This window comes from Hyperolius riggenbachi, chromosome 11 (assembly GCF_040937935.1).
Source record: "Hyperolius riggenbachi isolate aHypRig1 chromosome 11, aHypRig1.pri, whole genome shotgun sequence".
NCBI classification, from domain to species: Eukaryota; Metazoa; Chordata; class Amphibia; order Anura; family Hyperoliidae; genus Hyperolius; species Hyperolius riggenbachi.
In genome coordinates this window covers 90,489,313-90,506,816 of record NC_090656.1, presented here as the reverse complement: position 1 = coordinate 90,506,816, position 17,504 = coordinate 90,489,313, and the positions used below count along the sequence as shown (strand labels likewise).

At 41.2% G+C, this 17,504-nt stretch overlaps 1 protein-coding gene across 6 annotated transcripts in view; it reads right to left on the bottom strand.

Annotated features, from left to right (window-relative positions):
- The window catches only part of CCDC73 (coiled-coil domain containing 73), a 537,472-nt gene that overhangs the window by 14,313 nt on the left and 505,655 nt on the right, over window positions 1–17,504 (bottom strand). For all 6 annotated transcript variants that reach the window (XM_068261330.1, XM_068261328.1, XM_068261329.1 and 3 more), the window contains 3 exons: window positions 15,894–16,004; window positions 10,935–11,057; window positions 7,353–7,539 (listed from right to left, as the gene is read on the bottom strand). In XM_068261330.1, the coding sequence (XP_068117431.1) occupies window positions 7,353–7,539; window positions 10,935–11,057; window positions 15,894–16,004 (421 nt within the window). The remainder of the gene's footprint in view (window positions 1–7,352; window positions 7,540–10,934; window positions 11,058–15,893; window positions 16,005–17,504) is intronic.

Below are 17,504 nucleotides of genomic sequence, written 5' to 3'. Positions count from 1 at the left end.
AGCAGCAGCAGCTATTTTACTTAAGAGAAGTGCCACATTAAGGTCTCATTCACACAAACGGCTGACAGCAGTGCACTTTACTGCTTGTCGGCCCCTTCTGTTTATGTGAAGAATAAACATACATATATCCAGGCACATCGCCTCTAGTTAGGACATTAAATAAATTATTAGGGAAAGGGAGGTGCTGAAGGGGGTGTGGCTAGAAAACAGCAAAAATCTATTAACCCTTCGCACACTCACATGCAAATGTCCAAACAATTGCATTCACAGATTCACTCATCCAGGCACAACTGTTATCCCTACAGCTAAATTAAAAGCCAGGGTTTTAGTTCACAGAAGAATGCATTCTTATGCTTAATCACCTATACTGCGCAGAAGTACCCAGGTAAACATAGGTGTCCTAACTCTAGCCCTGTAACATGCATAGTGCAGACATGCAAACACATTCATTGCATCAAACCTATCAATGGATTAGGAGCACACATCCCAATTTCCTCTCCTGGGAAAGACAGTGCATCTTACCAATCGCACAAGGGAGCTAATGTTATGTGTCCATGTGCACAATGCGCATACACCAGCATAAGCTGTCTGCATGCTGACAAACATACAGGGGAAGGGGGGAGTGCACCGAATTGGACCCTAGCCACAGGGGTCAATGATAAGAATAAACATACATATATCCAGGCACATCGCCTCTAGTTAGGACATTAAATAAATTATTAGGGAAAGGGAGGTGCTGAAGGGGGTGTGGCTAGAAAACAGCAAAAATCTATTAACCCTTCGCACAATCACATGCAAATGTCCAAACAATTGCATTCACAGATTCACTCATCCAGGCACAACTGTTATCCCTACAGCTAAATTAAAAGCCAGGGTTTTAGTTCACAGAAGAATGCATTCTTATGCTTAATCACCTATACTGCGCAGAAGTACCCAGGTAAACATAGGTGTCCTAACTCTGGCCCTGTAACATGCATAGTGCAGACATGCAAACACATTCATTGCATCAAACCTATCAATGGATTAGGAGCACACATCCCAACTTCCTCTCCTGGGAAAGACAGTGCATCTTACCAATCGCACAAGGGAGCTAATGTTATGTGTCCATGTGCACAATGCGCATACACCAGCATAAGCTGTCTGCATGCTGACAAACATACAGGGGAAGGGGGGAGTGCACCGAATTGGACCCTAGCCACAGGGGTCAATGATAAGAATAAACATACATATATCCAGGCACATCGCCTCTAGTTAGGACATATTAGGGAAAGGGAGGTGCTGAAGGGGGTGTGGCTAGAAAACAGCAAAAATCTATTAACCCTTCGCACACTCACATGCAAATGTCCAAACAATTGCATTCACAGATTCACTCATCCAGGCACAACTGTTATCCCTACAGCTAAATTAAAAGCCAGGGTTTTAGTTCACAGAAGAATGCATTCTTATGCTTAATCACCTATACTGCGCAGAAGTACCCAGGTAAACATAGGTGTCCTAACTCTGGCCCTGTAACATGCATAGTGCAGACATGCAAACACATTCATTGCATCAAACCTATCAATGGATTAGGAGCACACATCCCAACTTCCTCTCCTGGGAAAGACAGTGCATCTTACCAATCGCACAAGGGAGCTAATGTTATGTGTCCATGTGCACAATGCGCATACACCAGCATAAGCTGTCTGCATGCTGACAAACATACAGGGGAAGGGGGGAGTGCACCGAATTGGACCCTAGCCACAGGGGTCAATGATAAGAATAAACATACATATATCCAGGCACATCGCCTCTAGTTAGGACATTAAATAAATTATTAGGGAAAGGGAGGTGCTGAAGGGGGTGTGGCTAGAAAACAGCAAAAATCTATTAACCCTTCGCACACTCACATGCAAATGTCCAAACAATTGCATTCATGCATTCACAGATTCACTCATCCAGGCACAACTGTTATCCCTACAGCTAAATTAAAAGCCAGGGTTTTAGTTCACAGAAGAATGCATTCTTATGCTTAATCACCTATACTGCGCAGAAGTACCCAGGTAAACATAGGTGTCCTAACTCTGGCCCTGTAACATGCATAGTGCAGACATGCAAACACATTCATTGCATCAAACCTATCAATGGATTAGGAGCACACATCCCAACTTCCTCTCCTGGGAAAGACAGTGCATCTTACCAATCGCACAAGGGAGCTAATGTTATGTGTCCATGTGCACAATGCGCATACACCAGCATAAGCTGTCTGCATGCTGACAAACATACAGGGGAAGGGGGGAGTGCACCGAATTGGACCCTAGCCACAGGGGTCAATGATAAGAATAAACATACATATATCCAGGCACATCGCCTCTAGTTAGGACATTAAATAAATTATTAGGGAAAGGGAGGTGCTGAAGGGGGTGTGGCTAGAAAACAGCAAAAATCTATTAACCCTTCGCACACTCACATGCAAATGTCCAAACAATTGCATTCACAGATTCACTCATCCAGGCACAACTGTTATCCCTACAGCTAAATTAAAAGCCAGGGTTTTAGTTCACAGAAGAATGCATTCTTATGCTTAATCACCTATACTGCGCAGAAGTACCCAGGTAAACATAGGTGTCCTAACTCTGGCCCTGTAACATGCATAGTGCAGACATGCAAACACATTCATTGCATCAAACCTATCAATGGATTAGGAGCACACATCCCAACTTCCTCTCCTGGGAAAGACAGTGCATCTTACCAATCGCACAAGGGAGCTAATGTTATGTGTCCATGTGCACAATGCGCATACACCAGCATAAGCTGTCTGCATGCTGACAAACATACAGGGGAAGGGGGGAGTGCACCGAATTGGACCCTAGCCACAGGGGTCAATGATAAGAATAAACATACATATATCCAGGCACATCGCCTCTAGTTAGGACATTAACCTCCTTGCCGGTTATCCCGAGCTCAGCTCGGGGTAACCTGCGCAGGAGGATATCTCAGGCCCCGCTGGGCCGATTTGCATAATTTTTTTTTTGTTACAAGCAGCTAGCACTTTGCACAGTTGTGAATGCAATTGTCTGTTTATGTGAAGGGCGACTGCAGCCAGCTTCTATCGTCCAGCACTTGTGGCAATCGCTGCATTCGCATTCAAGCTGCATTCGCATCCTGCCCTGAACACGACATGCAGCTTTTTCACCGGGCAGTAACCGCTGACACACTTGTGGTTACTTACGCTCCCATTTGGTTGCATTATTTTGCAACCAGAGGGTGCTTAACCCTGTGCCTGACCCTGACAATTGGTGGCTAAATGGCGCATTTAACACAACATTTAGCATTTCGTTTGAAAGAGGCCTACATTTAAATCTCAATTCTATGCAGGAAAAAGCGTACCTACTGCTCACGTACACTAGAACTTTGTCCTTCTGATTTCTGTACTACTTCTACATACTGTAGATACTACTGTGCAGGTTTGGAGTATGGTGCTTATGTTTGACCTAAGGAAAATAAGTGGTAGATCCTACAGAAGTCATCTTTCCATATCTGAAAAGAGGAAAACTGGGACGAAATAAATTTGGCCTCGAAATTGATCTCTGCAGAGAGCCTCCAGTGCTCTGTAGGTATGAATGGGATGCCTGAAGCATTTAAATTAAGCTATGGTGAAATGGCCCAATTGAGTATTCACGTGGATGTATGTTATAGGCCAGGCATGGGAAAACTTGGCCCTCCAGCTGTTAAGGAACTACAAGTCCCACAATGCATTGCAGGAGTCTGATAGCCACAGTCATGAATCATAAAGGCAAATGCATTGTGGGACTTGTAGTTTATTAACAGCTGGAGGGCCGAGTTTGCCCATGCCTGGTCTAGGCACAGAAGCTTTCGCACCAACTTGGCGCAGGTCTGCTCAGCACAGAGGCTGAACAATGGGTATTTTAACTTAAAGCACACCTGAAATGAGAGACAATTGGAGACTGACATATTTATTTCCTTTTATAAAATGCAAATTTCCTGGCTGTTCCGTTGATCCTCTGCCTCTAACTATTTTAGTCTTAGACCCCGGACTGAAGTCTGACTAGATTAGATGCATGCTTGTTTCAGGTCTGTGATTCAGACGATACTGCAGCCAAAGAGATCAGAAAGGATGCCAGGGATCTGGTATTGTTTAAAAGGAATTAAAGGGGTTCTGTAGCCCTATATAAAAACAAAAAGTGTTACTTATCTGGGACTTCTAATGGCCCCCTGCAGATATCCTGTCCCACGCCGTCACTCCAAAATCCTCTGTTCCCTACCGCGGGTCACCGTCCAATTATCCATCTAACTAGACGAATAGCACTGCAGCTGCGTGTCCTGGGCCACGTGCGTCCTCGCTCCCGCTCGAGTCTCCAGGAGCTTACTGCGCAGGTGCAGTGCGAAGTTTTCTCATACTGCGTCTGCACAGTAAGCTCCCGGAGACTCGAGCGGGAACGCAGCCGCAATGACATTCGTCCAGTTAGACAAATAATTGGACGGTGACCAACGATGGTGACCAGCGACGGTGAATGGAGGATCGTAGAGGACGGCGCGGCACAGGATATCTGCAGGTGGCTGTTAGACGCCCCAGGTAAGTGACACTTTTTGTTTTTATATTGGGCTACAGAACCCCTTTAAATATGGCAGCTACCACATGCCTCTCACTTTTGGTTCCCCTGTGTACTTTATTGCACAAGTAAGTTACTTATTGAAGGGTAAAATGATGGCTGGGTTTAAGGGTTGAGGTTAGTGCTTTGTACCAGTTTGTGGTAAGTTACTTAGTAATGATCAGGAGAGTGGTAAGGGTTAGGGCCTATTTCCACTACACGCAGATTAGATGCAGAATGGATGCAGAAAAACTGACTCCAATGAATGCCTATGGGAAAATCTGAATCAGAAAAATTGCGTTTAGTGGAAACAGGCCCATAGACATTCATTGGAGTCAGTTTTTCTGCATCCAATCTGCATGCAGTGGAAACAGACTCTAAAGCAGGCCATACACTGGCCCGATTTGCGCCCGTTTCGACAGCAGATTCGATCACTGGGATCGAATCTGCTGCCAATCGTTCACGCTACACGCCGAATTTCGATCCATTTCGTCCGATCCCGTCGATCGTGCCGTGCGGAAAATAACCGTCGATCGCCCGCGGGTAAAGAGCGCATCGCTAGCGGCGTTCGAGTGCCCGACGACCGACGCAATAGAGCCCGCATACATTACCTGCTCCGCCGGCGCGACTGCAGTCTCCCGGTCACCGCTGCTCTGTCTGCGCTCTGGTCTCCAGGTCCGGCATGCCTCACTTCTTCTAGCCCGGCAGGAAGTTTAAACAGTAGAGCGCCCTCTACTGTTTAAACTTCCTGCCGAGCTAGAAGAAGTGAGGCATGCCGGACCTGGAGACCAGAGCGCAGACAGAGCAGCGGTGACCGGGGGACTGGAGTCGCGCCGGCGGAGCAGGTAATGTATGCGGGCGGGCGGGGGCAGCAGCAGCAGCACCACCACAACAGATTGTGAACGGTTTCAGGCTGAAATCGGTTCACAATCTGTTTGCTGTAAAGGTGGCCATACGATCCCTCTCTGATCAGATTCGATCAGAGAGGGATCTATCTGTTGGTCGAATCTGATGGCAAATCGACCAGTGTATGGCCACCTTTAGTGTAGCCTAACTGATCCCCGTATACAAAACCTATTACCGGTAATAAAATTGGCCTGCTATGAGACTGGTGAGTTCCAGTTTCATGGAGAGTAAAGGTGCGTACACACATGCGACTATAGTCGTTTGTAACGATCGTTCCCCGATCTTTACCAACGACGATCGTTACAAAAAACGAACCACCGACTATTATGGCAAACGACGAACGAGCCAAATCGCTACAAAAGAAAGTTCTGTCTCGGCGGATTTTAACCAACGACGATCGTTTGCAAAAGTATTACATCGTTGGAAACGATCGTTCGTACTAGGCTTGACATGCGCATTTCACTATTTCTCCATGGAACTTCTCATTTTTATGCGCAGGCGCAATAGTTGCTTTCTGTGATGTAACGTTCGTTCTAACGATCAGATCGTTACACACATTTTAAAACTACCTTTACTTAGGTCGTTCTTTCATCAATTAAAAGTTCGTTCGTCGTTCTTAACGAACGATCGTTGTCGCATGTGTGTACGTAGCATTGGTGTAGTGGCAGTTTGCACATATGTGACTGCATACCTCTGCAATGGTGTGTGCAGGTCAGAAAGGGGTATTCTTCAGGACTTAGGTCCCTTCCCCACTTACGCGCATTGCATTTTGATGCAGTTCTTCCTGATGCACTAGTGATTTCCATTCACACCATTAATGGAAATTGCAAAGCATTTGTGGGAATTCCGTGGTGAATCGCAAAGCATGGATGGGGACATCAGACAATGCAGTCTATGCACTTCTGATGTCCCTGAGGCTAGTGTTGCATCGCATTCCCAAAAATGCAGCCAGAATCGTGGTAAGTGGGTAAGAGGTTTTACTTCTTGCTGATTTTTAGAGATTAGCCAGTGAGAAGAAGATCAGTAAGAATGTGCTACTGTAGCATGTGCAAGTTATTTTGTGAATGTCAGTGTTTGGGATACGTTTGGATGAGAGGTTGGTGTGTGTTTTTTTTTTTTTTTTTTTTTTAATGCATATTGCACAAAGTTTTGTATATTAGCAGCAGCATTTTTTTTTCTTTTTAACATTAAGGGATCACTATGGCGAAAATTGTAAAATTTTAAATACAAGTAAACAAATACAAATAAGTACGTTTTTTCCAGAGTAAAATGAGCAATAAATTACTTTTCTCCTATGTTGCTGTCATATAGGTAGTAGAAATCTGACAGAACCGACAGTTTTTGGACTAGCCCATCTCCTCATGGGAGATTCTTAGCAAAGCTTTTATTCTTTATAAAGACATTCCCTGGAAAGGATTTATACAATTATGCTGGCCAGCCTCCCTGCTGTCTACACAGTTTTTTGGCACTTGGACGGAGCATCTGCCATTTACTAACTGCTTTTTAAACTAAACAAAACCCTGAGAATCCCCCATGAGGAGATGGGCTAGACAAAACCTGTCGGTTCTGTCAGATTTCTACTACGTACTGCAAGTGATAGCAACATAGGGGAAAAGTAATTTATGGCTCATTTTACTCTGGAAGAAAAATACTTCTTATTTGTATATGGTAACATGTATTTTAAATTTTAAAATGTTTCATAGTGCATAGAGAAATATGTGATCCCCACCAAAAATAAATAAATAAAAATACTGATATAACTATGGGTGAATCAATAGGGAGATAACAAAAATGTAAAAACTGGACCCCATATAGAGAAAACAACCTCTAAATGTGAAGAGGTTGATCACACATTACCATGATGCACAATATCTGACTTCCATCCTTGTATTTCTTTGTTCAGTTCTGTCGCATTATCAGAACTAGAAGAGTCTGAATTTGGATTTATCGCATCATTTGAGTCAATGTGAATGATAGTTCCACATACACCAGTTTCTGAATCATCCTTGGCAGAGGGCACATGTACTGGCAGGGCCTCTTGAACCTTTTATAAAACAGGAAAAAAAAACTGTTGATAGTACAGGATCATTTTTTAAATATCATTTTTAATTTTTACATGATAAAATGATGCTTTAGCTCATTTTAAAGGTGGCCACACCATACAATTTTGTAATTCTTAAATTGAATAGAAATGTAATCTATATTTCTGATTTATTGAAACATTTGAAAAACATGATCAATGTACCACACACGTGTTCAATTTTTTTCCCAATAATGAAATAAAAATAATTGAAAACTCAGAAAAAAATCCTTGGGTGTATACATTAAGAAATTGATACACCATTCATTTTTCAAAAATACTGATCAAAAAAATCAACCACTCTCTGACTTATGTTGTCAAAAAAATGGAATTCTGATTGGATTTCCCACTGAAAAAAAAAAGCTTTGACTTTTTCTGTACAACTGTTTTTAGCAAATCTGATTATTTTATTGTATCATGTGTGGCCACCTCAAGAATGGTTAATTTCTCCAACAAATGAATTGAGAGAGTCAAGGTCCCCCTGCCAAATAATTAAGAGATTGTCTATATAACGCCTCCACAGGGTAACCTTACTCTCCCTTTTCAATATCCCTTCCTCCTCCCGCCCGGCAATATGCAGTGTAGGTTTTCCAGGGATGCAGCATATGACACTCCCATGGCACAGCTGTACCTTTAGCTAAAAAAATCCCTTTTATACCAGAAATATTTGTGTCTTAAAGGGAACCTTACCTGAGAAGGATATGGATTGCTCCTTTTCAAATAAGACCGTTGCCCGACTCTCCTGCTTATCCTGTGTCTCTAATACTTTTAGTCACAGCCCCTCAACAAGCATGCAGATCAGGTGCTCTGACTGAAGTCAGACTGGATTAGCTGCATGCTTGTTTCAGGTGTGTGATTCAGCCACTACTGCAGCCAAAAAGATCAGCAGGACTGCCAAGCAACTGGTATTGTTTAAAAGGAAACATCCATATCCCTCTCAGTTTAGGTTCCCTTTAAACTGAAGTTCAATAACTTCAAAATAAACTCTATTTGTTTCTCTGGCACAGTGGCATCCAGTGCTAAATAATGGCAAGCTGCCTCTTCATGGGGTATATTAGTATATAGCGAAAGAGACCTCGACAGATGCCATGATAGTGTTCTCTGTCAAATTCCCATTTTGCAGGATCTGGATGGCATGTTTTGTATCCCATAATACCCTTGGCCGCATCTTATGCAGGGGCTGCAATTGGTGATCCAAATATTGTCCCACTCAGATTTATGGAACCAATTCCATACCTGTCACCTGCTGGAGACCTTTATTGCACTATTTATCTAAAAGCTGTGAAGCGGATGAAATTCTAAATGAATGGAACAAAATTTAACTTTCAAGACTACTGCAACTAGTCTACCCAGTTCCTAAACATTTACAGTGGTGTTAAATGCTAGAAAAAAAGCCAGATGGCATACAAGCAGCAGCTGCATGCTTTTTCAGTCCACACAGGGTCCTTTATCATAAATGTATACTTAACGCTAATGTCAAGATGAAATATATTTTTTTATATATTGCTGCTTTGTTAAAGCCGAAAGGTGCTAAAAACATATTTAGTTTTTTTAATATTATAAACACAGAGAATATGTTTTGCTAGTACAAAACTATCCCCATATGGAGATTAGTATCACACAGATACAGGTCATCCATTATGTGTTCCCCAGCCCTGTCCTCAAGGCCCACCAACTGTGCATGTTTTGTGGAAATCCACGAAGGTTATTAGGCCTTTTCCACAGTGGAACGTTGAGTTTGATGCAACGTTAAAGTCGCACAACGTGCCCCTAACGCAGTGCATGTAGGTTATGAAATTGGACGTTATTTTGCACCGCGTTATGTGTCTCTTGGTGCGCCGTTTTCATCGCATATTCATGTAACGAAAACGGCGCATGCGTTACATTTAAAAAAAAACATACAAACATTACTGAGCATGTGCAACACACATAACGCAGCAAATTTATTGCTAAACGCAATGCAGCACTTTCTAAATATTGCTACACGTTACACACAACGCAACGTGTGCACTGTGAATGTCGCACAGACTTTGTATTGCTGTGCTTTAGTTTGTGTTATACATTTTTATAACGTGCGACTTTAACGTCCCACTGTGAAAGAGGCCTTAGGGCCCGTTTCCACTAGGAGCGGTGCGATGCGGCTACATAGCCGCATCGCACCGCAGGTGTCCTGAAACACATGCACGCCAGTGGAAGAGTTACCACAGTATGCTGCAGATTATCGCACGGCCGCATCCGCCCGCAGCCGCGTCCTATCTCCCCCATGGACCTCCGCATCGGGAGATGCGGAAGTGATGCGGCCGGCGGCGGAAGTGATGCGATGCGGCTATGTAGCCGCATTCGCATCATTTACAAGTGGAAACCCGCTCTTAATCAGCTCTCCTGAGACACTAATTACCTCACATGTGCAAGTTTGTGGTTTTCTGCAAAACATGGACTCTTGGTGGACCTTGAGGACAGGGTTGGGGAACTCTGCATGATTATAGAACTGACATAAGCATGACCTATACTAAGGTGCAATACCAAATGAAAGAGCAGCCAGGTATAGGTATTCCAGAATACATATAAACCTGTATAAGGGTATGACACTGAATACATAAATCCACTAATTATTATTTTTCCCATTTTACAATTATAACAAAGCACGAGGTAAGGAGGAAAACTACAAAGGGCACTCATTGATTCCATGTATACTGCACTGTCTAAAAATGTATTGACTGATAGAAACTAGCAAACTAGGCAGTGTACCTCTTACTTTATAAATGGGTGCACTACTGATATTTTATTTCAATACAACCTTCCCCACTGCCTCGCCTCACTGTTGCCTGGCAACACTTCAGTCCGGGGACACCGTAGCCACCATCTTCCCTAATGCTGGTGACCTCAGTCTAGTGACCTGCGCACACAGCAGCCCCTTGCAGTGGACGCAGACCGATACAGCTACTGAGGCTTCTTTCACACCAGACACCGCCTGCAGGAGAACGCCTGCGGCGTATCGTCGGGTTGCTGCAGTGCAACACAATCAGTGGCGGCAGCTATTAATTGAACCCGATGGAAAGACGCCGACTCCCTACGATTAAAAGCTCCCGGGTGCGCTGTACCGCAACGCATCAAAACGCAGTGTCTGAAAGGTAAAATGAAAGTCTATGGACTTTCATTTTACCTTGGTAACACAAAGTATCAACTTTGCGTTAAAAATGCAGCAAATGGGCTCTGGTGTGAAAGAGCCCTCTGGGATTTTATTATATAGGATTCTTTTATATGAGATCTTAGCAATTCAGAATAAGGTGACATACACTTCTTGTTGCTGAACACAATTTAATTGGGTACTAGACATACACTAAGAAAAATATTCTTACCTGTGTTGAGGTTTCTGCCATCTCATATAATTCTGCACTTTTGCGTTGTAGCTGCTTATTTATCTCTTTCACTGATTCTAATTCTTTCTGAATTGACTCCTTCTTGGTGCATATCCTCTGTTCCTGTGAGTACAGCATTTTCATTCTCTTATCTACTTTACATAACCGATCTATAATAGAGCACTACAGCTAAAACTGTAAAATTGAAAATATGTGCAAACATAGACAAATAAGAAGTACGGTACATTTTTTCCAGAGTAAAATGAGCCATAAATTACTTTTCTCCTATAATGCTGTCACTTACAGTAGGCAGTAGCAATCTGACAGAAGTGACAGGTTTTGGACTAGTCTAGCTCATCATAGGGGATTCTCAGCAAGGCTTTTATTCCTTATAAAGATATTCCCGAAAAAGGATTTAAACAATGATGCTGGTCAGCTTCCCTGCTCGCTACACAGTTTTTTGGCAGTTGGACAGAGCACCTGCCATTCACTAAGTGCTTTTGAAAAGAAATATATCCCTGAGAATCCCCTATAAGGAGATGGACTAGTCCAAAACCTGTCACTTCTGTCAGATTTCTACTACCTACTGTGCCCCTTTAACTAAACATTATTTTGTGTTTTATATTTAATATGGGAGTATTTTTTTTTTTTTTTTTAAATACCAGCCATGATTTTCATGTATTGTTAGTGGAAATATTAAATTAATAAATATTGACTCAAGGATAATGTGACATACTAAATGAATGAAGTTGAAGTGATGTCAGATACATTCCCGGCTGCAACACTGGTGTTATCAGGCATGAGATAGCTGAAGACCTGTGAGCCCAAATCTTCTCCTTTTCTCTCAAATTTCCCCCTTTCTCCCTGAGCAGAAACTGAATATAATTTTTTGGGGAGTAAAATCGTGCAAGCTCTGTGCTTACTGCAATAAATAAAAAATAAGTTCGGTTCTGTGCAATACCACAATCAATTTTAAATGAAACAGCTCAGATGCAGTTGAAGTTTAGACTTTCAACTTTAATTCAGTGGGGTGAACAAAATGATTGCATAAAAATGTGAGGCAACTAAAGCGTTTTTAACATAATCCCTTCAGTTCAGGGGTTCAAAAGTAACTTGCCAAATTAAATAACAGTAAATAAAATGTTGATTTCTAATACTTGGTTGAAAACCCTTTGCTAGCAATGACAGCCTGAAGTCTAAAACTCGTGGACATCACCGGATGCTGGGTTTTCTCCTTTTTAATGCTCTGCCAGGCCTTTACTGCAGCAGCTTTCAGTTGCTGTTTGTTTGTAGGCCTTTCTGTCAGATGTTTAGTCATCAACAAGTGAAATGTGTGCTCAATTGGGGTAAGATCAGGTGACTGACTTGGCCATTCAAGAATTTTCCACTTCTTTGCTTTAATAAACTCCTGGGTAGCTTTGGCTGTATATGATTTGGGTCATTGTCCAACCAATCAATTGGACTGCATTTAGCTGGATTTGAGCAGACAGTATGTCTCTGAACACCTCATTCATTTAACAATTCATTTAATTGCTTGTGTCCCTTGTCACATCATCAGTAAACACTGGTGTCCCAGTGCCACCGGCAGCCATGCACGCCCAAGCTATCACACTGCCTCCACTGTGTTTTACAGATGATGTGGCATGTTTTGGATAATAAGCTGTTCTTTCGCCATACTCGCCATACTTTTTCTTGGCATCATCCTGCTAGAGATTAATCTTGCTTTTATCTGTCCAATGAATGTTTTTCCAGAACTGTGCTGGCTTTTTTAGATGTTCTTTATCAAACTCCCATTTCGTTTTTTTATTATTGAGGCCTATGAGTGGCCTGCACCTTGCAGTAAACCCTCTGTGTTTACTTTTGTGCAGTCTTCTCTTTATGGCAGACTTGGATATCCTTGTCTTTTTGCATTGTTGAGTTCACCAGTGCTTGCTTTCCTTCTCAAGACCAAACTGTAGATTATGCCACTCGTCATATTGTAGCAATTTCTTGGATGTTTTTTTTTTCTGTTTTCACAGCTTAAGGATGGCTTCTTTCATCATCAGAGTAAAATCCTGTACATGCAAGCACCAAACCTTAAATCCACTCCATGCCTTTTTTCTCTGCTTAATTGATAATGATATAATGATAGACTTGCCCACAACTGCTCATACAATAGCCTTTGAGTCAATTGTGCTTTAGTTGCCTTACATTTTTATGCAATCGTTTTGCTCACCCACTGAATTAAAGCTGAAAGTCTGCACTTCAACTGCGTACGAGTTGTTTCATTTAAAATTCATTGTGGTAATGTACAGAAACAACATTACAAAAAAGTTGTCTCTGTCCAAAAATGTATGGACCTAACTGTATATACATATATTTACATTAGGGGTCCTCCAGAAAGTAACAGTTTTCAATTAATCAATTAAGGGAACATTTTATTTAATTTAGACACCCTTTACTTTCTGGTTATAGCTCCGCATAATCTCTTTGTTTTAGCTTTCAATCTCTATGATGTAGTAGCACCACACTCATCACTTATGGATAGGATGATTTGACGAGGTGGGTTGTTTTATGTTAGTGATAAAAGCAGGAAGAGCACTCCGTAGTGTGTTAACTTTTAATAGATTAAAAAAGCGCAAAAACAAATGCACTTACTAGATACATAGAAAAACAGGCGTTGAGTTTGGCGTGAAGCCTTGAAGAAAACATTCCAACAAAGGAGCAACCTACGAACTGCAGTGGGCAGCAGCAGGTGGACGTTTACTGAGGAAGGCGTGGATATGCCGAAACGCGTCTTGACGTCTACTGCACACGTTCACCCCGGGAGGGCACCACGCCATCTGGACCCCACTGCTGCTGGCCACTGCATTTCCTAGGTTGCTCCTTTGATGGGATGTTTTCTTCAAGGCTTCACGCCAAACTCAACGCCTGTTTATCTATGTATCTAGTAAGTGCATTTGTTTTTGCGCTTTTTTAATATATTAAAAGTTAACACACTACGGAGCGTTTCTCCTGCTTTTGTTTCTTTCTTTTCAGTCCACTTGCTATCGAGTGTTGAGGAGTTGCTAAAGTGTGTTCATAAGGTCCAGTGAGATCTGCCTAATCCTTGAGCGGTAGCAGTGCAAGATTTCCCTTCTTTTGTTTTATGTTAGTGCTGCTGAACAAACCGCTACCGGCATTCTGCAGTCATGTGACAAGTGGTGCAGGGAGAGAAGAACCTGACAAATGCAAGGTAAATTACACAGAAAGAATAACTTGCATACAGATAGAAGCAAACGGCTGTTACTTTCTGGATGACCCTCATATTTTAAGTATAACGTAAAAGAGAACAGAGGCGCCAAAAGAGTAAAAACAATAATTAAAAGGTTTAAAAATGCTTAGGAGGCAGTGGTGGACTTACCTCCTGCAAGCAGACACAACAAGCTGTGTATTCAAAACAAAATAATGTTCTCTTTTACGTTATACTTAATATCCACCCTTGGTGGAGGGGGATACCCCATCTTCTTCCTATCTACAGAGAGCGACTTCTTAATCCTGAGTGAGGACAGGATAATCTCCTCACCTGCCTATACAGTGGTTGCCTGGAGGTAACCCTGGTTTGTGAGTATATCATTATACTCTTTTCACATAACCAATTGTTATAACCTACTACACTATATCTGGCTCTCGGTTCTTCTCTTTACATATACTCATATTTTAAGTATTGCTTTATAGACCATTATCTTCAAATAATTTTTATTGGGTTTTTTCAATAAAGAAAATTAACAATGGTCGTTTTATGCATGAAATGATCATATACATTTAGATTATGTTTTCCAAAATATTGGACCAAGAGTGCATATACATATGATGTTTGACAGACTTTTATAAGAACTTGAACTTTCACATCTATACATTAATCATGGTAGCGTATTGAATAAAATATGCATATACTTTGATTTTAACTAGGAGCAGGTCCTCTGGAGTCTGGGGCCTAGGAGACACCCTACTAAGGCTCCAAAGTTGCATCCTATATATAAACGATTTGAGATTTTTCATAGTTAGATATAGTAATACTACCATTTTTTATTTCTATAAAATAAAATAGTTAAAGTATTACCCAATTTTAACGAAATTAGGAAAAAACAAAAACAATAATAACAAGAGCAGAAACTTTATTTATTCCCTGGATTATTGGGTTTGAAGTATATATGAGACAGAGTGACTTAGTTTGTTTCTTTTGAGTGTATGTATGAATAGTAAATGGAGCAAACATATTGTTTTTAACATTATAAATGTGAGAGATTATTTTATAAAGAGTTTAGTACTTGGGTAGCTTTATAGACTATTAAAGATCACTGGTGACATATATCATAAAATGGGTTGGCAGGTAAATTCTACAATTATTTATATGATCAAAGATAACAATGGAATGGAATGGACACTTTTTTTTTAATTTAGCTCTATCTTAAAAGCAAAGAATATGGGTTCTCAGGGCATACATGTAAAAGGGCTGTGGCCAAATTTCGGTGCAGGGAGAAAGGAGGTTCCCCCTGTGCCTGCTGAAAGTCTGAGGTGGCAATAATGCTATTCCCCCTCCGAGTGGTTGCAACTCTGGGGGAAAGTGACATAATTTGGCACTAAATTACCTTTTTTTCTAAATCGAGTGCTGGAAATGGCCGGTGCCCAAAGTAATCACTGAGCGCCGATATAGTCGTAGTTCACATTATGGTCAATGACAGCGCCCAGTTCATCCGTGTAGCACTGTGCTGAAATTAGCTGTACCGTTCCCAGGGAAATGCTAGTGAAGGCTGGTAGTAGGTGTTTATCTCACTGTGATATAATTCACTTTAGGTTCATTTTACCATCCTTGGATAGCTTCAGTGTGTTTCAAAAGCAGCTTAGCCATTAATGCCATCAATGAAATGCAGTGTTTTATTCCACAATAAACACAAGGTAATTAAAAAGAATATGCTTGCATGAAAAGTGTTTATTTACCTCTTCCCTCCAGCATCTCAACGCTTCCTTGTGCTCACTTTGAAGAGCGAGGAACTTTTCCTCATTTTCTGTTGCATTTGCCCTTTGAAGCTCATTATCTCTCTCAAGGGTCTGCAATAAAATTAATTATCCAAAAAATAATCAATACCACATTAATGAATTTGGATGTGTTTTATGTAGCTTGGACCTTTGTTTCGAACATGCTAGTAGTGCCACACAGATCAGCGGTAATGCGCCATCAACAATCATTTTCATAAATTAACGGAAAGGTACTTATAGTTTAGCTAACAGGAAAACGGTGGGAGTTTCAAGGGAAGAAATGGCAATAAAAGGATATAAAAACACTTGCCATTACTCAGATTCACCGCATGAGTTTTAATGTGTTCCAAGAGAGGAAAAATAAAATAAGAAGAGGCACTGAGCTGGCATAGCTGAAGTGTATCAGCGTGCAATACCGTAATAACAGCACATCATATAAAACAATGAGTAATAATAGAAATGATAGCAGAATGCCTATTAAAGGAATACAAAGCATAATAGTCATATGACCTATCTATGCAGTGAAACACTGGTGTATATAGACTGTTGAAAGCCCTCCACTATGATGTACCAAAAAACAAGCTGCCATCTCTACAATTATTATTATTTTTGTATAGTGCCAACATCTTCCATAACATGGTACACAGTGCAGATAATAAAGTGGAGCGTAGATACATGAGTAGTATGGCGCACAGTGCAAATAGGACATCCAGAAAACACAAGTACAAATACATACATAGCTGATGTGTAATTTGAAACATCATTGTGACAGCCACCTGCCAATTTCGTCTTACTAGGCCACAGTTGCCATACAGGTCTCATTCACTGGAGACTCCTGGAGGCAATTTCACTGTGAGCGTAGTAAACAATTAAGATTGGTTGCTGGGCCCATACATGATACAATCTTGATTGTATGTACAGTCTGTAAAATAAAATGATTGATTTTGCACTGGAAATCGATGATAATGCTGCCACCACTGTCCGAAATGAAATGGGGAGCAGACAAACTTCACCTAGCTACTCCTAAATGGAAAAAAATGGTCATTATACAACCTAACTAGTAAATTAACAATTTATAAAAGATTAGACATTTTGGTAGCATGTCTCTCCTGGGGTAGAGTTCTAAGCATTGATCAGATAAGCAGAAACCAGGTGCAAGACTTAAAGGATTCAATGGTTATTTTTATTCTAAAACTATACACAACATGAGAATGACCCAAAGCATAGAAATAAATCAACAGCAGAATGTCTTAAACAGAAGGAAATATGCCTTCTGGAGTGGCCCAGCCAGAGTCCTGACCTCAACCAGATTGAGATGCTGTGGCATGCACTCAATAAAGCGATTTACACCAGACATCCCGAGAATATTGCTGAACTGAAACGGTTCTGTAAAGAGAAATAGTCAAGAGTTACTCCTGACCGTTGTGCAAATCTGATCTGCAACTACAGTACAATGTTTACATGGTGTGTTCAATAAAAACATGCAAACATTTAAGTATTTGTGTGGTATTAGTTTAAGCAGACTGTGATTGTCTATTGTTGTGACTTAGATGAAGATCAGATTGCATTTTA